Source organism: Macrosteles quadrilineatus, unplaced genomic scaffold (genome assembly GCF_028750875.1).
Source record: "Macrosteles quadrilineatus isolate MER2022 unplaced genomic scaffold, UCM_ALF_1.0 Scaffold_1__1_contigs__length_201487025, whole genome shotgun sequence".
NCBI lineage: Eukaryota > Metazoa > Arthropoda > Insecta > Hemiptera > Cicadellidae > Macrosteles > Macrosteles quadrilineatus.
The window spans coordinates 83,377,882-83,403,576 of record NW_026542594.1 but is presented as its reverse complement, the minus strand read 5'-3'; the positions used below and the strand labels follow the sequence as shown (position 1 = coordinate 83,403,576).

The following is a 25,695-nucleotide window of genomic DNA, read 5'->3' as shown; positions in this document are numbered from 1 at the left end:
AGCGGAACTTCATGGACTTTAATCATAGTGGGAACCAGGGCCGCGGATTCTACGTAAAATCATACGGATTCTAGGTAAAAAGATACATAAATTTCACCTAAAACATTTTTTGAAAAAAATTGTTTTGTAACTCTAATCTACTATTAAAGTCAATAATAATTATAGGTTATTCATCTGCCAAATGTACATGAAACAATAATAGAGAAAAACAAAAAAAATATGATGAATAAAATCAGCTGTTTATTGTAAACACTATAGTAATTGAGTACCGTAACAGCTGTTCTACGCATTGCTTAGTTTCATTTTATTGTAGAAAGAAATCATATTTTGTTTTTGTATATTAAAGTGGTCGCAAAGTGGTACACAAGCTAAATCTATTTCGAATTACTAAAATTTCTAGACATAATTTGCTTTTCTCAATTTAAAATTCGTCTTGCTTAAAATTGTATGCTTGTTAACTTTTATAGAATCAGGCCAAAATATAGTTTGAAATATTAAAGAAATGATATTTATCTGGAATTTTAAAATATTCCAACGGATGCTCTTAAATAAGATTCTTGTTTGTTACAAGTTTTTTTAATAAATTATTTAACCTATTAAGTACAAAATATCATAAAAATCTGAACATTAATCCATTGGTTGTAATAGCTTAACTTTATTTACAGGTTTTATGTAGGTACAATATCTACTAGGTTTGTTTACTTTATGCAGTGGTTGAACCTGCTGATCCTCAGTGTTCAACGTTGCCACCGCCTCGCCGAATGCACGTTTGCACTCTGTTTTCAAATGTGTCAACCACTCTAATGTAAACACAAATGATTTTTTTATAAAATAAAACGAAACTAAGCAATGAGTAGAACAGCTGTTCCTCAATTACTATACTGTTTACAATTAACAGCTGATTCTATTCAAGTAAGTTTGGCAGATGAATGACCTATAACTTAATTGACTTTAATAGGGGATAAGAGGTAGAAAACAAGTAAAAAAAATTAGACAAAAAAGTTATGTATTTTTTTAACGTAGAATTCGATTCTGTGATCAAAATTGGTAGTTTACATTTTTTAAAGTCAACTTCCGGTCTAAGAAAGCCACTTCAGGTGTGATTTTGTATTTTAAATTATCACCAATTGGTAGACCGTGCCCAATTTATTTAGTTCTGTATTATTTGTTGTTTGTAATAAAAGGTTTCCCTCGTTTTTAAAGGGGTGTACGGGTGGTTTTGGACACCCTGTATTGTTCTCAACAGTGGGTGATAGCAATCGGTTAATTTTACACATGCTGCATATAAAGTGGCTACTTGCTAGTTTAGTATGAGTCTTAATAAATCCTTTAACCTTGTTGTAACATAAGGTTTCCAAAACTGATACTGAATACTTAAATCAACTGATATACTTTCCATACTCTTACAGGAACTTATACAGGAGGAACACTAGCACTCTTATTAAGAAGCCAATAAAAGTCAGGTGTAGTATATGTTTAGGAAAATTCTTATTTAAGCAGCTATTTAGACCAAAAATGGAAGAAAATAACTACAGCAAATAACATACACAAGAGTGAACGAAACGGCACACGGAAGATTTCTCAGGTGCCGTTTAACGTCACTAACGCTGACGTCACTTTGAGAGAACACCAATACCGCAACGATACGATTTTGAACCATCGGCCATCGGTGGTGTAGTGGATAGCGTGGCGGGTTGATATTCCGGGTGTACCGTGTTCCAATCCCGCCAGTAGCACTAACTTTTTGTCAACAATTTTTTCCATATCAGCAAGTTTGGTTGGTTTGGTTAGGTTATGACAGTTTAATTTTATAATTAAAAAATTAAAAAATTGAATTTTTGGCATTTATAATTTTATTTTATGAACAAAGCTATTTTTTAGATTAGTAAACTTTAATTAGATTTTTCCATTATCAGCACGTTTGGTTAGGTTATGATAGTTTAATTAAATATTAGAAAAATTATAAAATTTTCTGTTTCTTCAGACGCAGCAGTTAGTGTCGTCAAACGGCACCTGAGAAATCTTCCGTGTGCCCCACCGCAAGAGTGAACAAGATTTAATAGGAAAAAATTAACTAAAAAAATAAAGAAGTATTTTTTAAGAAAAATTGTCAAGGATTAAAAAATGAAAATTCTGATTTATGCTGAATAAAAGCTTGATAAAGATTAACTGAATGAAAATCTACAAACATTATTAAAACAAGGTAATTGTGTGTTTTGATGGAGAAGCGAATTTAAGCGCAATCTATATATTAATTTGAAACTGTTTTTCTTTGTCACAGCTATTTTGAGAGAACGGCTGGGCGTAGAAACTCGGTAGAGGTGTCTAAAGAAAGGTCTTGGTCTGTAGATGAGCCATCAAAAGAGAAACATGGTGAATTCCCTTGGGGCTCTGCCCCCATGGCCTTTAAATTCCCAACCCATGTTATTCTTATGGAGGAAAACGGGGTTTTTGTCACAGCTAATTTGAGAGAACGGCTGGGCGTAGAAACTTCGTAGGGGTCTCTAAAGAAAGGTCTTGGTCTGTAGATGAGCCATCAAAAGAGGAAAGAGGTAAATTCCCTTGGGGCTCTGCCCCAGAAGCCTTTAAAGTTGCCTCTTCAGATTTGTTTACATTACGACCATATGCATAATTCTACACTACTTTTGAATGCAACAGCTGTTAATATTTAAATTGTGATTTATTGAATTTGTCAAAATGGAGTACAGTATTTGCAACGGATTTTTCTGATTTTAAAATTGATTTTTTTCTGCATCTGTCATGTTTTGCAATATAATGTTCTATTACCAAATCAGTGGAAAATCCTAATATCACAGTAACTTTTACAATTATTTCTTATGGAGTTAACTTATATCTATTGTATGGGTTGGTTTCTGCCTTTTTTTACCACTTCTTGGAGATTGTACGTAGGTGATAATCTTTGGCATATTGCATCTGTAGACGAAACTTGGGTTGGTGTAATTATTACAATGGAAAAAAGCGAGAAATCCTGGATAATTTGATAAAGGCTAAAAATAAAACTGAATTAACACTGTGCTACATTTCTTGAGCAATCATTTAAATAACCGATTTGCAAACAATGGAAACATAGAAAAAGTCATAGAACACAACCAAGTAAAAGAAATAGAAATAATGTTTTTTTTTACACTAAAACACTAAAAAAACAAGATCAGCTTTTTGAAAAAAGATAAGATATTTACAAAAGATTTTGTGTTGTGTAGATCATGAGTTTTTCCATAATCTTTGAGTCACCTTTATAATGCTTCTCAATTGCTCGAATTCGAGCAACAGGTACACTAGTTTAACTTAATTAAGACTCTCTTAATTAAGAACTTTGAATGTATGGATAGGAATATTATATACAGTATACACAAGCATACATTTCTATGCTATTAATACAGGAAAAGACTCACAAAAACAAGTTATATGGGCATTTAGTTAATAAGTATCATTGGTACAAAATATTTATCTCACCTTGTTGAGATGATACTCTTTAGTATAGTTGGCAGGCAAGTTTTCTTGGTATGTAGAAATGGCTAGAGGCAGAACTTTGCTACATCTGGCCTCACTAAATTTAATGTCTGTGTCTAGTAGATCATGCAGAGTAGATAATACAGGAGCAGACACGGGACTATCTTTGACGATCACTGTGTAGAGAGCATTTGCAGCTTCCAAGAGCACTCCTAGAGGTGGGGTCTGTAACACAAATTGCAGAGTAGACAGTACAGGAGCATAGACGGGACTAACTTTGACGATCACTGTGTAGAGAGCGTTTGCAGCCTCCAGGAGCGCTCCTGGAGGTGGGCTCTGTAACAAAAATTGCAGAGTAGAGAGTATAGGAGCAGAGACGGGACCACGCTTGAGCTCACTCTGTAGAGAGCATTTACAGTTTCCAGGAGCGCTCCTGGAGGTGGGGTCTGTAACAAAAATTGCAGAATAGAGAGTACAGGAGCAGAGACGGGACCATGCTTGACTTTACTCTGTAGAGAGCATTTACAGTTTCCAGGAACGCTCCTGGAGGTGGGGTCTGTAAAACAAATTGCAGAGTAGACAGTACAGGAGCATAGATGGGACTATCTTTGACGATCACTGTGTAGAGAGCATTTACAGTTTCCACGAGCGCTCCTGGAGGTGGGCTCTGTAACAAAAAATGCAGAGTAGAGAGTACAGGAGCAGAGACTGGACCATGGTTGACTTCACTCTGTAGAGAGCATTTACAGTTTCCAGGAGCGCTCCTGGAGGTGGGCTCTGTAAAAAAAATGCAGAGTAGAGAGTACAGGAGCAGAGACTGGACCATCGTTGACTTCACTCTGTAGAGAGCATTTACAGTTTCCAGGAACGCTCCTGGAGGTGGGCTCTGTAACAAAAATTGCAGAGTAGAGAGTACAGGAGCAGAGACTGGACCATCGTTGACTTCACTCTGTAGAGAGCATTTACAGTTTCCACGAGCGCTCCTGGAGGTGGGCTCTGTAACAAAAATTGCAGAGTAGAGAGTACAGGAGCAGAGACTGGACCATCGTTGACTTCACTCTGTAGAGAGCATTTACAGTTTCCACGAGCGCTCCTGGAGGTGGGCTCTGTAACAAAAAATGCAGAGTAGAGAGTACAGGAACAGAGACTGGACCATGCTTGATTTCACTCTGTAGAGAGCATTTACAGTTTCCAGGAACGCTCCTGGAGGTGGGCTCTGTAACAAAAATTGCAGAATAGAGAGTACAGGAGCAGAGACGGGACCATGCTTGATTTCACTCTGTAGAGAGCATTTACAGTTTCCAGGAGCATTCCTGGAGGTGGGATTTGTAACACAAATAGCAATGTAGAAGGTACAGAAGCAGAGACGGGACCATCCCTGACTATCACTCTGTAGAGAGCATTTAGAGTCTCATTCAGTGCTCCTCCAGGTGCATTCCTAGGGTCTATAACACAAATTGCAATGTAGAAGGTAGGCCTACAGGAGCAGAGACGGGACCATCCTTGACTATCACTCTGCAGAGAGCATTTAGAGTCTCATTCAGTGCTCCTCCAGGAGCACTCCTGGGGCCTATAACACAAATTGCAATGTAGAAGGTACAGGAGCAGAGACTGGACCATCTTTGACTATCATTCTGTAGAGAGCATTTAGAGTCTCATTTAGTGCTCCTCCAGGTGCATTAATAGAGGTGGGGTCTGTAACACAAATTGCAATGTAGAAGGTATAGGAGCATAGACGGGACCATCTTTGACTATCATTCTGTAGAGAGCATTTAGAGTCTCATTTAGTGCTCCTCCAGGAGCACTCCTAGGGTCTATAACAAAAATTGCAATCTAGAAGGTACAGGAGCAGAGACTGGACCATCCTTGACTATCACTCTGTAGAGAGCATTTAGAGTCTCATTCAGTGCTCCTCCAGGAGCACTCCTGGGGTCTATAACACAAATTGCAATGTAGAAGGTATAGGAGCAGAGACGGGACCATCCTTGACTATCACTATGTCTCATTCAGTGCTCCTCCAGGTGCATTCCTAGAGGTGGGGTCTATAACACAAATCGCTATGTAGAAGGTATAGGAGCATAGACGGGACCATCTTTGACTATCATTCTGTAGAGAGCATTTAGAGTCTCATTTAGTGCTCCTCCAGGAGCACTCCTAGGGTCTATAACAAAAATTGCAATCTAGAAGGTACAGGAGCAGAGACTGGACCATCCTTGACTATCACTCTGTAGAGAGCATTTAGAGTCTCATTCAGTGCTCCTCCAGGAGCACTCCTGGGGTCTATAACACAAATTGCAATGTAGAAGGTATAGGAGCAGAGACGGGACCATCCTTGACTATCACTATGTCTCATTCAGTGCTCCTCCAGGTGCATTCCTAGAGGTGGGGTCTATAACACAAATTGCTATGTAGAAGGTACAGGAGCAGAGACGGGACCATAATTGACTATCAAGTTTACTTTACCACCGAGACAACACTATGTGCTTCATATATTTTTTCACTTCCAAAGTAAGTTGCATAGCAGAACTGGTAAGTATTATTCATCTCACCAAGTGAATGTGTATCTGAATGGGTATCTGTTAGACCAGACCTCTCTTTTTCTAGTCTCCTCATACGCATAAGATATCTTATTATTAATTGTATCCTCCTCCCATTTTCAATATTTCATCTTTGAACTTGAGGCATTTTCTGTTCTTCCCACAAAACTGATTAACTGTTTAACTTGGTCTTAACCTACTGAATATTACAAACATTAATATTTACTCCCAATAAGCTAATGAGTTTCTTTATATAAACAGCTGTTTCTTTGTTTTTAAATTTGTTCTATGTATTTCTTATGGGGAAACCCCGACTTTTGAGAAGGTATCACACCCTTAAGAGTAGGTATTTTAAAATTCTAAAACCTTATTGCTAAACTACATATTGAGACGAATCTTTTGACACCTTAAACGTTAAAATTGGTCTACAATAAGGGTGTAACGGTAAAATTTTCGAGATCAGAAAACGAGCGTTCAGACGATTTCAAATGTCCCGCGCAAGGACATTAGTTCTCCGAGCGGCCACGTACTGCACTAGCGTCGAGACCCCTATAAATGCCGCGCAGGACACGGGACAGTCGGACTCGAGCGCTGGGCGAATAGCTAGCAACATCTCCCTGGTAGGGCGAGGGCGGAATAGCCCGGTAATTGAACCAGTGGTGGAATAACCCTGGTAGCGTCGAATACTAGGGCTAGGCCGAGGGCGGAATAGCTCTCGAACCCGCGTATATTACGAGACGATAGGTCGAGGGTGGAATAGCCCGGTAAATAAACCAGTGGTGAAACAACTCTGGTAACATCGAACACTAGGTGATAGGCCAAGGGCGGAATAGCCCTTGGATCCGCGCACATACATCGCGAAACCGTAGGTCGAGGGCGGAATAGCCCGGTAATTAGCCAGTGGTGAAATAGCTCTGGCATCGTCGAATATTATGTGTTAGGCCAGGGCGAAATAGCTCGTGGACCCGCGACAATCGATTCGGTTTATTGTAAGAATCGTGGGTTTTAATTCCAAAAGTGAAACATGGTATATCCATTAAGTAGAGATTTGTTTTATTTTCGAAGTTAACGAATTTAGTTAGTTACGACCAGTGTTTCACTCACGGAATTAACGCCAGTTATTCTAAATTAACTAATTTGTTTAAATTAAGGCCTAACCCGGGCAGTGATGAATGTGTCATTTACTGAAAGCTGATGCTTTAACGACCATATCTAAGCCCATATTTTTAAACTAATTACTATTATTATTACTACTAACCCTGGACATACTCAATTAGATTAGCTATCCGAAGCCGACAGTACAATTTTGTCCCAGGACAAAATTGCACCGTCACAAGGGAGGAGTTGCGTTAACAAAAAACAGCTCAATTGACAATATAGTTTGTTTGTTTACATTTTTGTTTACTTATTTTATTATTTACTTTTATGTTATTAAAAGAGGTGCAGTGAATGGACAGTGAAGCTATTTCTAGCTGTTTGATACAAGTGAGTGATTAAAGGTGTTCGAAACACGATGAATATGAGATTAACAAACCATGTATGTTGTTTGTTCCAAGAGGTTGTCACCGATCTTTAACAGGTCGCCATTTCATTGACAAGTATTTAAGTAAAGTATTAAAGACGTCGTGAATGAGAGCAGCGAGTTCAGGTACAACCATACCCACCTTAGGACGTAAGGAGGTATGAAGGTTCCACTGCTTTTAACATTCTTTCAGATGACAATTTCTCGAACTTGGGCCCTTTAAATGAAATATTGATAAATGAAAAAGTCAAAGTTGATTAAATTAATTTAATGGTGGCTTCTGTACACCCGTGAATTCGTGGGTAGAACCTATTGTTTACTTTTAAATTCCTCACTTCAGAATTTTGAAAGCCAAAGGAGCAAAGCCCAAGGTCAGTATCAAAGTGTGAATAGTCCTATATGACCATCCTTGGTATGGTAGCTATATTTTTTTTAAGTTTAAGCTCAGTCAGTTCAATAGTTTTACATTAATTAGTAATAGACATACAGACAGACACCATTATATTTTTTATATAATAGTATAGATAGTAAGCCTATAGATAATTATAGAAGTATAGATTAGATTTTTTATGGGTTTGAAATATACATTGTATTTTGAAAGTTTCTCCAAAAACTCATGGTGCATGTTTCTTAGGTCAAAACAAACAAAAAATGTCATATAAACATATGCCCTATCTCGCTTAGTTTTCCATCTGTCAGTGTATATGTATTTTTTACATAACTTCCCATAACTTTGGAACCACTTTAGGTGCCAACTTCAAACTTAGTACGTGTATGATGACTAATAGGAAATATTTTTTTGCAAAACATCGAGTTTCTACTTTGTATAGTTTCAAAATGGCGGCCATTTTTATTTTTCAAAGCTTAAAAACTTAAAAACCATAGGATTTATACAAAAGCGAGTGCTTTAAGAACATCTTCAAGCCACTTTTTGATTATATTGACTGCTGGACAGTATTCCACGTTCAGTAACAGTGTTTTGAACTTCGTCGTATATCATGCGATATTTTCCTTATTTCTGATTGGACGGTTAAAATCCTGCAGAGGGGGAAAGGCCACTATGAGTTTTCAACTGGCTGTTGAGGATTTTATATAGTACTGATTTACTTGTGCTATATAATCAAATATCTTTTTTATGTATCTTTTTATATCAGCTGCTTGAGATTATTATTATGTTGTTCTAATATGTTCACAGTTTGAAGTGTTAATGTTTTAATATCTTTCCTTTTTATTACATCAATTATTAATAAAGTATTTTATGTATTTTATTGAGCGAAGCTCACTTTCCCTCACTTTGTAACTTCTTTGTAAGAGCATCAGAATGTAATGGCTTGACCAATTGATATGAAATTTGGCCAACAACTAAAGAATACTAAGCACAATGTTTTGGTAAAAAATATTTGCAAATTTCCTTCTGGATTTTATTTTACGGGTCACGCAATTTCGCTTGTTATCTATATATCTAATTCCGTAAGCCCAAAATTTTACAATGAAATTGTGAGCGAACGGGAGGCCTTAGAAAGCTGGGACAGGTCTCATTTTAAAGGTCAGGGCATGAAATTTTGGGGAAAATTATTAATTTTTCTCAATTATGCACCAAAAGGTTGTTACGGCATAAAATAATTCACATTTAAATAGCATGGGAATCTAGGTAATGCCTGCTTTGTTTACTTTAAAACATGTGGTTTAACTTAATCTAAAGCATATGTAATATGTACCTTAATACTTTAATATGTATACTATTATCATTGACTAATTATTATTCAAAGCTCATGGTGGAAATTTCCTTCCACCATGGGAAATTTCCAAAGCTATTATAAAGCTGAAATAGACTTTTTCCAATTGTATGTCTTTTAGTGTAAAAACAAAATAAGGAACTAATATAAGTAAAAAAATGTAAAATATAATATAACTAGAGAACCCGTGCGGCTCAATGAGCCGCATAGTATGAAACATAACACCTAGGAGAGCGTTATGCTTAAATTCAAGTATTTTTAGTTACATCTTAGAGTTGTTTGAAAACTTGTTAGAAAATTATTTTGAATAACTCTATTTGCGTCGTCAATGTTCACCTACATTCTTTCTGCTCTCAGTTTTTACTGATAACTTTTAATGTAAGCTAAACGTTCTGCTTCAATTTGAGTTAACATGTTGCAACAATGTTTTTCCAGCATTAAGAATTGATGAAAACTGTTGCCTTACTGATAACCCGTGTTAAGTAATTTAGTTGGGGTTTTTAGTTTGTTAATTTTATTTGAGACATCCTCCTAAACCAACGGTTTTTTTCGTATAGAATCCCGAAAAGTCTCCGGATTACCAACTGGACAGCCATAATCTGCTTTGAAAGCAGCAACACCATTGAAAGTTGGCTCAGTCTCAGTATATGCCTCATACGCATAAGATATCTCATTATTAATTTTCTCATCCTCCCGTTTTCAATATTTCTTATTTGAACTTGAGGCGTTTTCTGTTCTTCCAAATAACTGATTATCTGTTTAACTTGTATTGCAAACATTAATATTTACTCCCAAAAAGCTAATGAGTTTCTTTTTATAAACAGCTGTTTTTGTTTTTAAATTTGTTCTATGTATTTCTTATAGGGAAAACCCGACCTTTGAGAGGGTCTCACACCCTTAAGAGTTGGCATTTAAAAATTCTAAAACCTTTTTGCAAAACTACATATTGAGACGAATTTTTTGACACCTTAAACGTTGAAATTGGTCCGCAAATAAGGGAGGAGTTGCGTTAACAAAAAACGGCTTCACGTATTATATATATAGATTCTCATCCGCCCGTTTTCAATATTTCTTATTTGAACTTGAGGCGTTTTCTGTTCTTCCAAATAACTGATTAACTGTTTAACTTGTATTGCAAACATTAATATTTACTCCCAAAAAGCTAATGAGTTTCTTTTTATAAACAGCTGTTTTTGTTTTTAAATTTGTTCTATGTATTTCTTATGGGGAAAGCCCGACCTTTGAGAGGGTCTCACACCCTTAAGAGTTGGCATTTAAAAATTCAAAAACCTTATTGCAAAACTACATATTGAGACGAATTTTTTGACACCTTAAACGTTGAAATTGGTCCGCAAATAAGGGAGGAGTTGCCTTAACAAAAATCGGCTTCACGTATTATATATATAGATAGATGTAGACAGTTTTTATTATAAACACACCGCATAAACAGTCCTTTGGAATTTTTATTTTAAACAGAGCAGACATCAAAATGCATTATGCAGGTATGTAATAACTATTATACATATTATATAATACAAAAATGTCAAACGATAATTCAAGGTAGAACCAATGAGACTAACAATTTGTACAAAATAATTACTAGAATTTATACTAGTGTACATGTTGCTCGAAATCGAGCAATCGCAAAGAAGTAAAGGAGTTATTTAAAAACAAATAACTTATTTAAGAACAAATATAAGTCATAAATTCCGATGAGTGTAAAAGAGTCAACTCAAAGATTACGTAACTTATGATAATACTCACAATACCGTATACTTAACAGTTCAATATAATCAACATTTCTTGTAAATATATCATAATTTTTCAAAAGCTGATCTGGCTTTTAGTGTATTATAGAAATGTTTCCCACTTATAATAGCCATAATAGGTTGTCCATGTTGGTCTTTGTCGATGATAATCTATGTTGTCTGCATGGTATCACCCATTGTCACCAGTACGTTTACAAATTTCAGTCTTTATTTTAATAGCACCAAATAACCATTAACTACCTGATTTTCTGCATAACCTCCCTTTCACAATTTTACAATTAATTAAGATATGTTCTTCTTCTCACTTTTAATTTCTGACAACAGCTGGAGTTTCATAACAATGTTTGTTTCCCATGTTAATCTTATGGAGAAATACGAAACTTCAAAGGGCCCCAGGGCCTCACTCTCTAATTATTTCCCTAAAAAGAAAGTTTCCTGCACAACTTCACGTTACGCTCTTTCCAATGGCACCAAAAAAATGTCAATCGGTTCAATAGTTTCGGAGGAGTAATTGTCACAAAAAACCTGCTTGCGTATTAAATAAGTATAGATATAAAGGGGCTATTGCCCCTACAAGCCGCTAGTTTTAATGTAAGTTGAAAGAAAAATTTTATTGGGTTTATGACATATGGGTCTATCTCGTTTCATTTAAATAAGATAAACATATGTTAATTGTTTGTAACTGTTTTGTTTACATTTCAATGTTTACTTTCATCCTAGGTTAAAGTTGGAATTAACAGTTTATCAATGAAGTAACAGTTTTGCTATATTTGTTTTGAGCATGCCTCAAAGGCCACGTCGTAATATTGGTCTTCGCACCAATAATGCAAATATTGTAAGAGAGTGAGGTCGTGAACAAGAAGAACCAGATGAAGCAGTGGCGGAAGAAGCTGATAATGATAGGCAGTTAGCTAATCAATTCCAACATGAATTAGATGCACTAAAATTTTACACTTGCACTAACTGTCATCGCCAACAACTAACAGCTTCAAACCAATCACCGATTTGTTCGCGTTGTCGTTCAAATGCACCTAAATTTGCGGCGTTAAATAATATGGATGTGTCATGTGTCCCGAACGAATTAACTGACCTGACGATTGTAGAACAAATGTTGATTGCACGAGTACATCCCGCTATGCGCATTTACAAAGTACAAGCAAATGGTCAGGGTGGCCAGTTTCACTACAAAGGTAACATCATTAATGTTGAGCAAGATATTAATGAAATAGCATCTGTCTTACCCACACTGTCCGAAAACTTCATCAACCAAGCTGTTGTGGACATTGGATCTTCAGAATATGGCTTAGGTTTGTCCTACGTAGCCCTATCAAGAGTTAAGACATTTGAAGGCCTGCTTCTGGATCCACCATTTTCACTAGACCGATTGATGTGAATTAACAGACACGGATCTTGGGCAAAGAAGAAAGATATTCTTATTCTTAACTAAATAAATGAACTATCAGATTAATTTGTCATTCTTTAGAGCTTAAATAATATCGGGCAAACAAACGGTGAATCTGTTGAAAGGGAACATATTGTAGGTTGTTAGCTGCTTTAGCCATTGACAATCTTTAAATAATGTTTCGCTCATTTATGCGTCTAAAGTGTAACGGCAGACCACCCTAGTGTATTTTATTCGCTCATTTCATCACTGACAAAGTTTAATTCCGTCTTCAACGTATCAACGAGTGGACTCCTGTGTCTCGCGGTGTTGTAGTTGTGCACGTGGTTCTCATTCACGTCCGCTGTTTCAGCCCATGGCTAATATTTCTTAATAATGATTCTCTTATTAACGCATTCTCTTAAAATTCAGTTTGTTTTAAAGTATAATTCTCTCAATCAGTGTATTAATAAGTTCTCCTGTTAAAGCAAGCCAAATTTAATCAAGATCCATCAAGTCTCAAATATTGAAAAGTGCCATTATCTATAATATTAAACCGTAACAGGGTTTTTTTATTTCACGATTCTGAATCAACCACTTGACGGATTTTCATGATTTTTGTGTTGAAAGAAAGATAATTTTGAGAACTAGGGAATGTCGAAGCCATAATTTTTGTTTAGGGTCCCAGTTATTTAGAAATTAACTTTTAATTTTTGAAAAGTCTAGCAGCCGGCGCTAAGATTCTAAACTAGCTTTTGGTATAATATAATTTTCTTAACATAACAGCTGTAAACATTCAGCGTTTGTAACACAAATTCAGCTTTTGGATCAAATTAAAAGCCATAGGCCTACTAAGGGTTGACTTATTTATACTATGTGTAATGCTTATCATTGATACGTTCAATCCTTCGACAAGAGGATGACGGATTATTTAAATATACAAAGTAAAATAAATTACTATGTTTAAATTATTTTTTTAAGTAATCTTTGTAATCTTCGGTTTGTTTTAGTGCAATATAATTTGTTTTAACTAACAGCTGGTTAATTATAAAAATACCTTATAGAACTATGAGGTTATTTACTCTGATTTTGTCATTGATTATAGGAAATAAGTAAGATTAGTAGACCACTGAGATAAGTAACACCATCGATGTGAATAAGTCAAGGCTCCCCGTACACGAGTTTAAAAAAAAAGAAATGCAAATTATTTTACTGCTCACATTTTTTGGAAAGGGTAGGAAAATCACAATTTTTACATGTTTTAATTCATCTTGGCAGCTTTTTGTTTACAACCAATGTTTTTGAATGCTTGAACTTTGTTTGGATTAGGCCCGGAAATATTGATGTCATAAAGATGGAGATCAAGAATCCTCGGAATACGATTTTAAATTACCACCACAACCTCAGACGGGTTTTATCCAAAAATATACAGATGAATGACATAGATTGAACACAACGTCATCATTGACCTAGGATACTGCAATTAGACAAACCATTCTTTTATGAAATCTAAAAAGTTGTTTGGCATGTGTTTAGTTGTGGTTACGTTTGGAGGCGCTGAATATTTTATAGTTTAAATAAATGAATATGGGGAATTACGATGTACATTGATTCAATGAGGGTGGTTTAATTATCAAGGATATTAGAACTGATAACGGAATGGATAATAAACATAGGCAATTAATTACGTCACTAGCTTTACTAGCGTGTTTACTTTTTAAATTCCTTCAACATGTGACCAGTTCTTTTGTTCAAATGAATATTATTTTATTTTTGACTCAGCTGTTTACAAAACAAACTAATATGTTGTTGTGTTTACTTTTCTTTGTTTATACTTATTTATTTATCAATTGATGCAGTGAAATTGACATAAAGGATATGTGTGGACGATTCGTTTAATGTTGTCAGGACACCAACGTTATAATTATGTGTATTGTGAATTTTATTGGATGTTTTCGTTTTATTTTAGGGAGTTTCAATTCAGACCTACTGGAAATTGTGTATAGTATGAGTAATTGTATTATGGTGATATTGATTGAAGAGGCAGGTATGCGATGGAAGGTGATATCATTGACTAGGCCTATACACTTCTCATTGATAATTACTCTTTCTACTGTAGGCTGCAATAAAGTTTGTCTTTATACGTGTAAACTAGCTGTTCTGAATTATAGGCCTACACAGTTTTAACTGACTACTCCCGTACGTAGGACGGGCTAACACCTCGTACCGTGTTAATTTCATTATTAATTAAAACATTTAATAATTAATTCAACTGTAAATATAAGGCGCAAGAAGTGCCAAGTTTTTGGTTTTGGTTGTATTTTAACTTTTAATAACGTTTTGATTTGATTTATTTCTATTCTTAATATCACATGAAGAGTGATAAATCATCAAGAGGAAATTTAAGTTTATATGATACATTTTTTTATTCTATTTCTACAACAGCAACATCAAAAAACACCACTCATCTCATCATTAACATCCCTGGACATCTCTACATCAGGAGGCGCCTTCTGCCCCCCAACCAACGAGGTCCTAATTCCCTCTAGCTGTGAGGCCCTCTACAAATCCTGGAGCATCTGCTCCGTCTTTGCATTTCTTCGCCTTCAGCTTCCCTCATAGATCCATCATTTAATAATTGGAAATCAGGTATTCCCACCATCTTTTGTTATATTGCTATTTTATGGTTTTTATTTTATATGTTCAAAAATGCAGTTTGAGAGGGACTAATGTCATTAATAGAACAGATCTGGCAAGTTATTCTGTAGTAGTCGTGCGTTGTGCAGTTATCAAAATTCTCACCTTGCGTCACTTGTCAAATTAAAAGTTAGTCACTGCTCTTTTACCTGAAAGTACGCAAAGTAAGTTACCATTCAACTGCATTAAGAAAAGATGCTCTTTGGCATACATTTTAGAAAACGCAGTCAACTCAAAAACTCTTACTTCTATGATGATCCACAAAACCAATAGCAATATTGATCCAACTTTTGTAAAACCAAAAACAGTAACCAAGAGCTCCAGTTCTGAGACAACTGTAAACAATACCCCTCAACTGCCCAAGATATACAATTTTAGCCAATAATCAGCAACAAGATTTTTCAAAAACATCTTCCAACTTCTGTGCACAAAGACCTCCATCAATCAAACCTCCCTCGTAAAATCAAAAAGAGAAAATCGCTCCACCAGATTTGAGAAAAAAAATCAGGAGAGTAATTGCAATAGATCCTACAGAAACTGTTCCAAACCATAGATATGAATTGAAAGGGCTACAACATAAGAAAAAAATATATGTTTTCACAGACAGCCATGGTGAGGAGCTTGGGAATATTTGAGGTCCATTGCTTCCCCAAAACTTTGAAACCTTTGTTCGTGCAAACTCGGGGGCTACAGTTGACCACAACCTCAACAACGGAAGCCACATGACAGACGATTTCACAAACGATGACACAGTGTTTATTATTGCAGGAGCGAACAACGTATCAAACGTTTCACTGTTCAACAGAGAACCAGCCAAGGAAATATGCAGACAGTTAAATGAATTTGTAACATTAAATAGACAAACAAACATTGTGTATGTAACTGTAACAACACAACTTCATAGGCATCATTTAACATGGAAAAATGTTGTGAACAAAGAAGTATTTAAAATAAAATCATGAGCTGAAACAGTCAAACAACTTGAAATTGGTTGATGCTAGCGATTTTAAGAGACCCTTAAGCATGAACAACACCTAAAAAGTTTGGTAAACAAGTTCTGTGCAGAAGGATTGCTAATGCAGTTCTCAACACTGACTCCAGGGGAACCCGAGTGTCTAAAAGCTTAGTTGTTTCTTTGAAAATTATTGGTGAGGACAAGGGGTCTGTCATAGAACAGTACAGATCCTTCGCCCATTGTGTCTCAGGCGATCTTGAAAGTAACAAACACATTAGTGAAGGTGTGGCAACTGTTTTCAGGGATAAATTTGGGAAACCTACCAGAGCCGACTACTGTGACAGGATGGGCCCTCTGTCTATGGCTTAGTCACAAAACCAAGATTCTTTTTAAACACCAACAATTTCACCAACTACAAGACCACATATGATTCTCCTTTTAGACAACTAACCAAGAATTTTAAATCCCGTAACCTGAGGACGTTAATCTGTTCCCCAATGGGCTGCATTCGTGACTCCATAAAACCTCCGCACTTTGCATCTAACATGTTAAATTTTGTTGAAAAAAATGGTGCTTCTGTAATTATATTCACCACAAACGACACATCACGCAATAGGCTGAGGAATGGAGTTCCTCATGTGGTCTTAGTTCAAAAACTACATCAGTTATTTTTCCCTAATGACTGTACGATGACAACTCTCTGCAATAGCTCTCTACAACAACACTCTTCATACACTGCTAGCAGCTCTGGAACTGATATTTTATTAAAACACATAGTTGAACTTTTTACACTAGTATAAAATAAATTATTTGAAACATGACAAATACATTACTTATTTAAAATTCATATTTTTGTGATAGTTTACTAAATTTACCTCAAAAGCATTGATCAAGCTTGTATGGCGACCATTATTGTCCTTAAACCCATTAGGACTGAACGCTTCATCTATGTGATACTGCAAGAATGATTCAAACTTTTGATCTGAAACAAATTTCAATGCTGTAAGAAATCAACTACTGAGCACAAAGTTTCAGTGGAAATTCTCATTTTCTTAATTACTTCAAGCACATGTATGCATATCTTAGATATTTGCTTACACTACCAAAACCCCCTTGGTAACAAAATCTTTTTTTTATATTTTCATCTGTTGCTCCTATTTGTTCTAAAAAGCATTTGGTTCAACCATTTCTTTAGTCATTCTGTCTTCTCAATATCTACTCGTGTCGTGTTGTAGTTTTTGGCCAGTTGTATATTATTTCATTCTTCCATTCATTCATGTTTTATGTTTCCGGAAAACATTTGCCGAAAATCATAACTTCACTGATGTACATTTAAATTGTAACCTTTGATGATATTATTATCTTGAAAACAGTAGCCATTTTGATGACAATTGGATCAACGAGGACAGGAAAACTAAACCATATTAATGGCTATGTCCACATTCGTGCCTTCTGAACCTAAACAAGTGATTTCCAAGTTTGTCTCAACATTTCAAGTTATACCCTTTATTTATGTACACCAATCTCAACAAATAACTTATTCAGCTGGTTGTCAGTAAGGCAGAAGCTAGTCAGGTTTGCAAGAGTTTAATCTATATTTATAAAAGAGGAAGTTTGTATATATATATTTGAACGTTATGGACCCTGGAACCGCTGGACAGATTGTAATGAAACTTTCAGGCATTATTAAGCATTATTCAAGGATGGTTTGTGTGAAGTTTGGTGCAGATCCGTCAAAACTCTGCCCCAGTGGCTCTGGAATTTCCCATGTTAACCTTATGAGGACTTATATTTAAATGGAATTAAAGGATCTTATCAGCTGGTTCAACTAAACAATTTGATTCTGTGATGTTCAATAACATTAAAAAGTTAATAGATTCACCAACATGGTGCAGCACTATTATTTGCAAGTGAGCGCAGAGAACGAGCTCCAACCTAAAGGTGAGTAAGCGTAGCAAACAAACTTCAACCAGGACGTGATTGAGCGATGTGAATTAGCTTATCTTGAAAATGAATGAGCATTTGAAATAAAACCACATTAGGATAGGACGACGTCTGTTGGGCCAGCTAGTTTTTCCATAAATGACATCAGGGTTTTAAATGTACATTTTTAAATTTTCTCTGCAACCTTTAAACTTAAAATGTTTTAATGTACAAAGTTAACATTTTGTTAATGTTGTATATTAGTTTTATTAAATATTTTATTAAGTGTTATTATTCATTGTGAAAGAAAATTGATATGCTACCGCCACGTAAAAATTGCCTTCTTTAATTATATTTCTGGGTTCTCCATTGTCATCTGCTATTGGAGTCTATTAAACGGGTCTATTGGATTAACGTTGACGGAGGAAAGGGTTTTGATATAGAGATTGTGCGCAAGGATGGAGGGAGTTAGGAAGTGGTCCGATGTTTCCTATGTTGTAGGCCGACTGGTGCTGTTCATCAGTCTCATTTGCCCAAAGTTATGAGAATTTAGCTTGTGGTCTGTTGTTTGATTGTACAAGAGATTATCAAACTATGATGGAGGACACCTCTATATGACTATCAAGGACTACGGTCAGCCCTGAAAGTCTTCAACACACATATCTGCAAGCAGTTTCCTGAAATTTAAACACTGCCACAATGAAAACTGATGAACACCCGCAGCTAGCCCCTTTGTGCAAATATGTCTGGGCTCAAACTCCCCAAGCCACTAACATACTTGGGAATAACGAATAGAAATTCTAACGAATAGCGCTATTCCTTAGTTTTTTCGGCTAACTTCTATTTTATTCGTTAGTTTTTAAAAAGTGCTGGAAATAACTTCTACTCAGTTATTTTTATAGCTAACGAATATATAATATATTTGTTTTTTTTAAATCGTTAGTTTTTTGATCAGGGGAAAGTATTTCAAATACGGGTTATTTATTAGACGTGTTCAGTGAGGGTTGCGTGCGTACGTGAGGGGTCAGCGCCCTTGTTGACAAACAACGCGGGGAAAGAGAAAGTCAAAGTCCAGTCGCTTTGGTATGCAGCGGACAGGGGGGGGCGGGACAATGACGGCCAATAACGATACCCCAAGCACCGAAGGGTGGGAAGGGGGGATGTTTGTTTGGTGATTGATATGTAATCTCAAGTGTCAAAACATTGTCTTCACTTCAGTCGATGTTTATTATCTGACAGTGACAGGTTTTAATTAATTTGTTTCAGCCCAAGTGTTTCTTAGTTATATTGCTGTTATATATATTTTAGTGATAGATAAATATTTTTAATACATAAGTTATTAAGGTGAACAGTTTTGTTAAGTACAGTAGATTAAAAATATTTGTTTGTAATGGCGGGCGAGTATGATATACAGTGGCCAAACTTAAGAGACATATTTCAACAGGTTGGAGAAAATGAAAAGGGTGGAATCGCGGTAAAATGTTTATTGTGTTTACCAAAAACAAAAATAATAAAAGCATCTGTCACAAGTGCTTCGAATTTGAGAGCGCACTTTTTAACTCGTTTTTAACTTGAAGTGGAATATATATTTTTTTAATGAATATAAATTTTATTTTTAAGTACAGTTATAGTATATTTCTCAATAGTGTTTTCCATGGTCTTTTAAAACCTATCTCGCCATGAAATGGGTCACTTTTAAAACTAGTGTAAACGATACTTTTATCACACTGGGAAAACTACTTCATCAGACTTAAAAAAATTATCTGATATTTCGTAATCCATTCATTTTTCTAAGCTAAACACAATACGGCTGAACAATTAATTTTATTGTAACATTCAGCTAATTGAACATCAACAAACTGTGTTTTGAGCTAACCGGGAACTTCAGTTGTAACTTATGTTTGTGTATCGAAAGTAATGTTTATGTCAGGAAAGGTCAGATGATCACTATCTGTTTTTGGCGTATGGAAATTGACGGTTTTTGAAGATGTATGGAAATGGGTTATTTTTAAAAACAGAGTGATGACAAGTTTTTTGTATCACCTTTATTCATTTTATTAGTAAAAGTATTTATTAATCTTAAACTTAACTCTAAAGCCAAAGCCTAGAAAACCGTACCGTCAAATAACATGTTGCAATTGTGGAATTTTTGTTTAAATTTACTAACAAGTCAGATATGATCAATCATTTTATGCTGCAATTAACTATATTTTGCTTCCATTTTAGGGTGTAAATAATACGAAAGTTGAAAACTAACTTTATTTTCTATCAGTTAGTTTTTCAACTAACTATAACTTCTATTAGTTTCAGTTCTTTTTAAACTAACTAACTAGTAACTTCTATCAGTTACTTTTTACAGGACTAACTTCTAACTAGTTGGAAATTTGACTAACTTTCCCAACTATGCCACTAATGCACTTTTTCTATGGCAAATCACTGTTCTGCATACACATTTGTCAACTGGCAACAGTAATCACCACGGATTTGACCCCCTTCCTAAAGAAACTAGAGACAGAATGTGATTTATACTTGGCGGGAGCGTCAATTTTCTTTCACAAGGCTTGACCAGTAGTTACACAGCTAGAATAGTACGATAGTAAATAAATTAGGGAGCACATTTTTGTCTCAGATATGAGCTAGCTCTAGGTTTGGAATGAGAGCTTGATGGAGACCTAAACTTACAAACAACCCTGGTACATATAAATTTGAACGAATGGTGTTTTATGACTCTGAGGACATCAAAATGAAAATGAAAATCAGTTCCAAGTCTAGGTCTTATCATGCCTACAATAATAGCTTCTACCCTATAAGGGCATCCTCTAAAAACACTTATAATGGCAAGTTGCATCGCACATAAATCCAAGCATGGTGGATTTGATTGCGCTAAAGAATCAACTTCCTGGCGATGTGGATGTGATTTGGGCATTCTATTGTGCATTACTTGTGTTAACCATGAGTGTGGACATAGCTATTGACTCATTTAGCACAGAATTAGATTACCAAGGGTCTATCAAGTGTCAGATTACCGAGTGCCAACTGGATTTAGTTTCCATATTTCATTCCGCTCTATCCAACAAAACTATAAATTGAAGGTTGTTTTATAAGGTAAGTATTTTTTGTGACAGTGGTTTTGTAAACAAAGGTTGGTTACATGTAAGAAAACATCTGTATGCAGATTTAGCAAACAAATTAAATACTGTGTCTTGTATAGATCTAAGACATTGAATAGTTATTTTAAAGCCTCGTTCACACGGGGCAAGTTTACAAGCTGCTTGCCAGCGTGTAAGAAGCCGGCGAGTGTATTTGTATTTGTTCACACGGAGCTTGTCCACTCACCAACTCGCCAATGTGAAGAGAGACGCCGGCGAGTGCGCTTGTAGCCGTTCACAAAATGCTTTTTCACTCGCTCAGTAGCTGGCTTGGACCAAATCCTCCGACATCTTTGATAATCATGCGCACAAGCACAATCAACTGTGTTCACACTGGGCTACTTTACACGCCTACTCACTCAAAAGCTGGCGAGTTGGCATGTAAAGTAGCCGCAGAGTCAACTTTTTCCAGAGGTTTTTTACAAGGAGCTTTTGAGCAAGTACGTCGTTCACACAGCTATTTTACTAGCTGCGTGTAAAAAAGCCGGCGTGTAGCTTGCCCTGTGTGAACGGGGCTTTAATGATCTTTTAGCGAATTGCCCATTCAGTGAATAAGCTATTACCGTAGGTCGGTAAGACCAGGACACAGGACCGATTAATTTTTTTTATTTTCAGGTCCCCAGAGGCCAAAAAACATCATCCGTTAAAATTAATATAGGCTATATATATTAAATTATAGTAGTAAATAAAGCATAACTGAGCACCCTGAAATTTTATTTTTTTGTTGTGAATTTCCCATAGCCTATAGGGAATAAGCTATTACCGTAGTACTCATGGTAAGACCTGGACCCAGGACCGATTTACTTTTTTGTTTTGAGGTCTCTAGAGACCGAAAATACCATCCGTTCAAATTCAAATATATATATATATATATATGTGTCTGTTAGCACAGTAACTCGAGCAAAAGTTATCCGATTTTGATGAAATTTGGTATGAACGTGTAAACCTAAGTTTATTCGAGCAAGTTCGCGAACCAGCATGATCGTACTATGGAAACGGGGGTTAATGGGGTAAAAATTGGTTTTTCCATTTTTGACTCAAAAAACATAAAACTTTACAATTTCTTTCCAAATTATTTTGTAGAGCTTAAAAAAACAAATAATTTAGCCAAATGTTTACAGATAAAATTCCAAAAATTGTAAGTTTACAATGTCTATGTTATTCTTATGGAGAATAAGTAAACTGTTGTAGTTTGCTTGTTTATGAACATATTTTGAACAAATTTGGAAAATGTATTTATTTCTTACTAAACTATTTACATTTTACAAACAAAAAAAAACACTTTTAACCTCCCTGTTGCAGCAAACCTAAGTACTCGTTTAATTAATTCTATTTAAATAAAGAATAAATGTGCTATTTTTAAGGAGACATTTTAGTGTCAATACAATCAAGCAAATGGAAATTCTGCAGGTACTATCAGTCTGCAGGTTTGCTGCGGCGGAGGTATAATATATATATATATACTAGCTGTACCCGCGGGCTTTGCCCCGTTTTTCTTCATAAGTGAGCTCGTTCGCATGGCTCAATCACGTCCAGGTTGAAGTTCGTTCGCTACGCTCACTCACCTTTAGGTTGGAGCTCGTTCGCATGGCTCAATCACGTCCTGGTTGAAGTTCGTTCGCTACGCTCACTCACCTTTAGGTTGGAGCTCGTTCGCATGGCTCAATCACGTCCTGGTTGAAGTTCGTTCGCTACGCTCACTCACCTTTAGGTTGGAGCTCGTTCGCTGCGCTCACTTGCCTTCAGGTTAGCTCGTTTGCTACGCTAACTTGCCTCCAGGTTGAAGTTCGTTCGCTACGCTCACTCACCTTTTGGTTGCAAATTAGCTGTAGTCATAAATTAAAAAAAAAATAGTGCTGCACCCTGTTGGTAATCCTTGTAACTTAAATGCTATTGCACATCATAGAACAGAACCAACTTGTTTAATTGAAACAGCTGTTAATATTCATTAATTCCATTTAAATATGAGTACTCATAAGGTTAACATGGGAAACTCCAGAGCCACTGGGGCGGAGCCCGAGAGTCCGATCAGAATTAAAATAGCTTAGTTTTCCTATTTAATGCCTAAAGAATCAGTGTACCAAATTTCAGCCTCCTAGGTAAATGGGAAGTGGGAGAATTAGTGATGAGTGAGTGAGTGAGTGTGTCAGTGAGGGCTTTGCCTTTTATATATTTAGATAACCTTATATATATAACCTATGGGCTATATATACTGTACATATATGTGTCCGTTAGCGCGATAACTCAAGGAAATATAATCCGATTTTGATCTAACTTGGGTCAAACATGTAAATCTACGTTTATTCAGACAAGTTTGCGAACCAGCATGATTGGCCTATAGGAACGGGGGTTTATGGGGTGAATATCAGTTTTTCCCATTTTTGACCCTAAAACATAAAATTTTACGATTTCTTTTTAAACCATTTTGTAGAGCTTAATAAAAGAAATAATTTAGTATATTGACAAGTTGTTGTATGCCTAACCGTTAGAGAGAAAATTTAAAAAAGTTTAAATTTAAAATTCCAATCTTATTTTTATGGATAATAAATAAACGATTGTAGTTTACTTGTTTATGGATATATTGCAATACAATTTGGCAAATTTGATTATTTCATACAAAGCTATCAGCGTATCAATTGAAAAACCCAGTCGCGGATTTACCATAAGGCACACTAGGCACGTGCCTAGTGGCGCCTACCATTGAGGAGCTCCCGACAGCGACATGTGGTGCGTCAGCGAGTGACAGGCGGCACGGCGGCGGGCGCGTGGTGGTTAGGCTGCGGCCAAACGGCTGTTTTTTTTCACGCAAAAATGCAGCTTGAACTAATGTGAAAAATAAAAGTAGCAATGAAACGAATAGGCGCTCGCTATTCCGGAAAAACACACTGCATGTGGGGGGCGTGGCATTCCCCATTACATTTAATGCTACTCATATTTTTGCGTGTTTAAGCTCCGTTTGTGCGTGAAAAAACGCCCCTGTGGCCGTTGACGTAGCGGTGTAGATGACTCTAGTTCATGTCGCGACGTGCAGATGCAGACATACGACTGCGAGTAGCGAGCACTATCAGTGTGTCATTTCCAGTACCTGTGTTGTAATTCTAGTGGCAGTTATATTATAAGTAAAATTATTGTTTAGCTGTTTTGAATGTTAAATTTTTCAGTATAGTGAATTTTGTTGTCAACCGCCTGCGAAAATGATGGTTAGAAAATAAGGCAATTAAGTCATTGTTCAAAATTTGGCCCATTTTATTAAAGTTCTTGATTAAAGTAGGCTACTCATAAATGAATGACAATATAAAATAGGCTTATTTTTTTTATTACTTTTTTGTAATCATACAGTGGACGTGTTAAAAGCAGTCATAAATTATTTTTGTTTTGGCAGAACAGCAATATATATATATATGTTTATTTAATCTAAAATGTATTAATAACAGGCCCTATTTATTTTATTTATGTGAAAAAACTAACTTCTTTTGGAACCACTTTCGATTGTTTTACTTTTTAGTCATTTTAATTTTGTAAATATGCATGAAGAAAATAATAATAATGAATGAAAAACAAAAAAAAAGTTAAGTGGTGCAGCATTTTGCAAACTGTCAAAGGAAAAGCGTGAGAGAGACTTCCTTTCCTTTTTCACGAAACACAAAGGAGCGGCAGGTTAAATCGGCCTTGGGGCGGTGCCGTAGGTAAATCCGTCACTGGAAAAACCTCCCGACCTTCCCTGTAGCAGCAAACCTTAGTGGTCATTAAAATTAATGTCATATAAAAAATGAATAAATCTGACTGTTTTAATGAAATATTTTAGTTAGATCTAGCTAGGTAAATGGAAAATCGCTTAGTCTGCAAGTTTGCTGCAGCAGGGGTTATTTTTAAGTATCTATATATCTATACGCGAACACGAAGTTTGTCGGTTTAACTCCTCCGCCATTTCTTAACCGATTTTATCCATTGACGTCTCATTGGAAAGAGCGTGTCGCGTAGATTTGCAAACTGGCCTTACATTTTTGAAAAAGTCCCTTTGCCTCTGCCCCACTGGCTTTGAAAGTTTCCATGATATCCTTATGAAGAACATAATTGTTTACATTGTGATCCGCTGTATAATTTAATTGCTGTTATTTATTTTTCAATTCATTGAAACGCATTGGATATATTTACTGTTTTTGTTGAAATTTAATATCTATATATATAATACGTGAAGCCGTTTTTTGTTAACGCAACTCCTCCCTTATTTGTGGACCAATTTCAACGTTTGAGGTGTCAAAAGATTCGTCTCAATATGTAGTTTTGCAATAAGGTTTTAGAATTCTAAAATTCCTGCTCTTAAGAGCGTGAGGCCCACTCAAAGGTCGGGTTTTCCCCATAAGAAATACATAGAACAAATTTAAAACCAAAAAACAGCTGTTTATAAGAAGCTGTAGCTTTTTGGGAGTAGGCCTAAATATTGATGTTTGTAATATTTAGTAGGTTAAGACCAAGTTAAACAGTTCAAATCAGTTTTGTTGGAAGAACAGAAAATGCCTCAAGTTCAAAGAAGAAATATTGAACACGGTAGTAG

General features: G+C 35.8%; 1 protein-coding gene across 1 annotated transcript in view; it reads right to left on the bottom strand.

Moving 5' to 3' along the window:
- The window catches only part of LOC128998485 (nonsense-mediated mRNA decay factor SMG8), a 309,227-nt gene that overhangs the window by 153,652 nt on the left and 129,880 nt on the right, over positions 1 to 25,695 (bottom strand). The window contains exons 10-11 of the mRNA XM_054424638.1: positions 16,944 to 17,050; positions 3,475 to 3,696 (exon numbers count right to left, since the gene is read on the bottom strand). Of these exons, the coding sequence (XP_054280613.1) occupies positions 3,475 to 3,696; positions 16,944 to 17,050 (329 nt within the window). The remainder of the gene's footprint in view (positions 1 to 3,474; positions 3,697 to 16,943; positions 17,051 to 25,695) is intronic.